The 3,369-nt window shown below is 40.3% G+C and overlaps 1 protein-coding gene across 1 annotated transcript; it reads left to right on the top strand.

Annotated features, from left to right (window-relative positions):
- The first annotated feature begins 262 nt into the window (after positions 1-262).
- On the top strand, positions 263-1,761 carry LOC111144503 (heterogeneous nuclear ribonucleoprotein A1-like). Its single transcript, XM_022498814.1, has 2 exons — positions 263-761; positions 975-1,761. The coding sequence occupies exons 1-2, from the start codon at positions 263-265 to the stop codon at positions 1,436-1,438; spliced, it is 963 nt and encodes a 320-aa protein (XP_022354522.1). The 3' UTR covers positions 1,439-1,761.
- The last annotated feature ends 1,608 nt before the right edge of the window (positions 1,762-3,369 follow it).

Below are 3,369 nucleotides of genomic sequence, written 5' to 3'. Positions count from 1 at the left end.
TCCCATGTGCTCTTAAAAAGAATGTGTATTCTACCATTTTAGAGTGGTTCTGAATATATCTGTTAAACCCATCCATTGGGATACTCAAAACCTTTGTGTTGTCCATTGTGTTACTCAAAACTTTTGTTTCCTTGTTGATTTTTTTGTTTAGATAATCTGTCCATGGATGTAAGTAGGGTGTTAAAATCCCCTACTATTATTACTTTCTGCCCGTGGACGCCACCGAGTAAGCATCGTTAAAGTCTCCCCTCCCACCGCCGTCATGTCTAAGTCAGAGTCTCCCAAAGAACCTGAACAGCTGCGGAAGCTCTTCATCGGAGGTCTGAGCTTTGAAACAACCAATGAGAGTCTGAGGAGCCATTTTGAGCAATGGGGAACACTTACGGACTGTGTGGTAATGAGAGACCCAAACACCAAGCGCTCCAGAGGCTTTGGGTTTGTCACATATGCCACTGTGGAGGAGGTGGATGCAGCCATGAATGCAAGGCCACACAAGGTGGATGGAAGAGTTGTGGAACCAAAGAGGGCTGTCTCAAGAGAAGATTCTCAAAGACCTGGTGCCCACTTAACTGTGAAAAAGATTTTTGTTGGTGGCATTAAAGAAGACACTGAAGAACATCATCTAAGAGATTATTTCGAACAGTATGGGAAAATCGAAGTGATTGAGATCATGACTGACCGAGGCAGTGGCAAAAAGAGGGGTTTTGCTTTTGTAACATTTGATGACCATGATTCTGTAGACAAGATTGTCATTCAAAAATACCATACTGTGGGGGCACCTGGGTGGCTCAGTGGGTTAAAGCCTCTGCCTTCGGCTCAGGTCGTGATCCCAGGGTCTTGGGATCGAGCCCCGCACCGGGCTCTCTGCTCAGCGAGGAGCCTGCTTCCTCCTCTCTCTCTCTGCCTGCTTCTCTGCCTACTTGTGATCTCTGTCTGTCCGATAAATGAATAAAATCTTTAAAAAAAAAAAAAAAACCATACTGTGAATGGCCACAACTGTGAAGTAAGGAAAGCGTTCTCTAAGCAAGAGATGGCTAGTGCTTCATCCAGCCAAAGAGGTCGAAGTGGTTCTGGAAAATTTGGTGGTGGTCGTGGAGGTGGTTTTGGTGGGAATGACAACTTTGGTCGCGGAGGAAACTTCAGTGGTCGAGGTGGCTTTGGTGGCAGTCGAGGTGGTGGTGGATATGGTGGCAGTGGGGATGGCTATAACGGATTTGGTAATGATGGAAGCAACTTTGTAGGTGGCGGAAGCTATAATGATTTTGGCAATTACAACAATCAATCCTCAAATTTTGGACCCATGAAAGGAGGCAATTTTGGAGGCAGAAGCTCTGGCCCTTATGGTGGTGGAGGCCAACACTTTGCCAAACCACGAAACCAAGGTGGCTATGGTGGTTCCAGCAGCAGCAGCAGCTACGGCAGTGGCAGAAGGTTTTAATTACTGCCAGGAAACAAAGCTTAGCAGGAGAGGAGAGCCAGAGAAGTGACAGGGAAGCTACAGGTTACAACAGATTTGTGAACTCAGCCAAGCACAGTGGTGGTAGGGTCTAGCTGCTACAAAGAAGACATGTTTTAGACAATACTCATGTGTATGGGCAAAAAAACTCGAGGACTGTATTTGTGACTAATTGTATAACAGGTTATTTTAGTTTCTGTTCTGTGGAAAGTGTAAAGCATTCCAACAAAGGGTTTTAATGTAGATTTTTTTTTTGCACCCATGCTGTTGATTGCTAAATGTAATAGTCTGATCATGACGCTGAATAAATGTGTCTTTTTTTAAAATGTGCTGTGTAAAGTTAATCTACTCTGAAGCTATCTTGGTATACTACCCCAACAGTGTGAAGTTAGAATTCCTTCAGGGTGATGCCAGGTTCCATTCGAAATTTATTTGCAACCTGCTTGGGCACAGAAGCCATTGTCTCCACAAACCTTGGCATAGTTGAACTGACAGTTAATGTGTTGTGACCTGGAGTTCACCATTAAAAGGTCACCCAAGCAAAGTCCTGGAGTTTATTTGGTTATTAATATGATTGTTGGCACATCCTATGTAATATATCTAAATTGAATTATGGTATCAGATAAAATTGTAGATGGGATTAAAGCTTGTGTATCATCCATTATCATGTGTAATCAATAAACGATTTAATATTCTCTTGAAAAAAAAATCCCCTACTATTATTGTATTATTATCAATCAGTTCTTTTATGTTTGTTATTAACTGTTTTATGTATTTGGGTGCTCCCAGCTTGGGTGCATAAATATTACAATTGTTTTATCTTCTTGTTGGATTGTGCTCTTTATTTTTATATAGTATCCTTCTTTCTCTCTTGTTCTTATAGATGCTTTAATATATATTTTGTCTGGTATAAATATTGCTACTCTGGTTTCTTTTGACATTCATTTTCATGATAGATATTCCTCCATACCCTCAATTTCAATCTGTACGTATCTTTAGGTCTAAAATGTCTCTCTTAGGCAGCATACAGATGGGTTTTGTTTTTTTATCTGTTCTGTCACCCTGTGTCTTTTGATTATAGCATTTAGTCCATTTACATTCAAAATAATTATTGATAGATATGTATTTATTGCTATTTTATTACTTGTTTTCTTGTTTCTGAAGATCTTCTCTGATCCTTTCTTACCTTTCTCTCATGGTTTGCTGGTTTTCTCTGGTGATGCATTTGGATTTCTTTCTCTTTATTCTTTGCATAATTATTAGTGGTTTTGATTTGTGTTTACCATTAGGTTTGTATATAACATCTTCTGCATATAACAGTCTATATTAAGTTGATGGTCATTTAAGTTTGAACCCATTATTTACTCCTCTCCTTCCCATGTTTTAGGGAGTTGAGTTCCTAAATATTTTTTACAAATATTCATTTTTTTAAGATTTTTAAATTTTATTTTAGAGAGAGGGAAGAGAGGCAGAGGGAGAGGAAGAGAGAGAACCTCAAGCAGACTGCCCCTGAGCATGGAGCCTGACATGGGGCTCAACCCCACAACCCATGAGATCATGACCTGAGTTGAAATCATGAGTTGGACACTTACCCAAATGAGCAACCCAGGTGCCCCTAGAAATATTCTTCTTACTGCTTTTGTGTTTCCAAACTTGATACTGCCACTTTGGTCTTTACTTTCTACTCAAAGAGTTTTCTGTACTATTTCTTGCAGGGCTGGTTTAGTGGTCATGAACTCCTCTGGTTTTTGTTTGTCTGGGAAACTCTTCACCTCTCCTTCAATTCTGAATGATAGCCTTGCTGGACACAGTATTTCTGGCTACAGATTTCTCCCATTCAGCACTTTCATTATAGCATGCCACTTTCTTCTGGCTTGGAAAGTTTCTGCTGAAAAATTCTCTGACAGCCTTAT

The sequence above is a fragment of the Enhydra lutris genome, unplaced genomic scaffold, assembly GCF_002288905.1.
Source record: "Enhydra lutris kenyoni isolate GAN:26980312 unplaced genomic scaffold, ASM228890v2 scaffoldscaffold11, whole genome shotgun sequence".
In the NCBI taxonomy this organism is placed as follows: Eukaryota; Metazoa; Chordata; class Mammalia; order Carnivora; family Mustelidae; genus Enhydra; species Enhydra lutris.
This window is presented reverse-complemented; position numbering and strand designations above follow the sequence as displayed.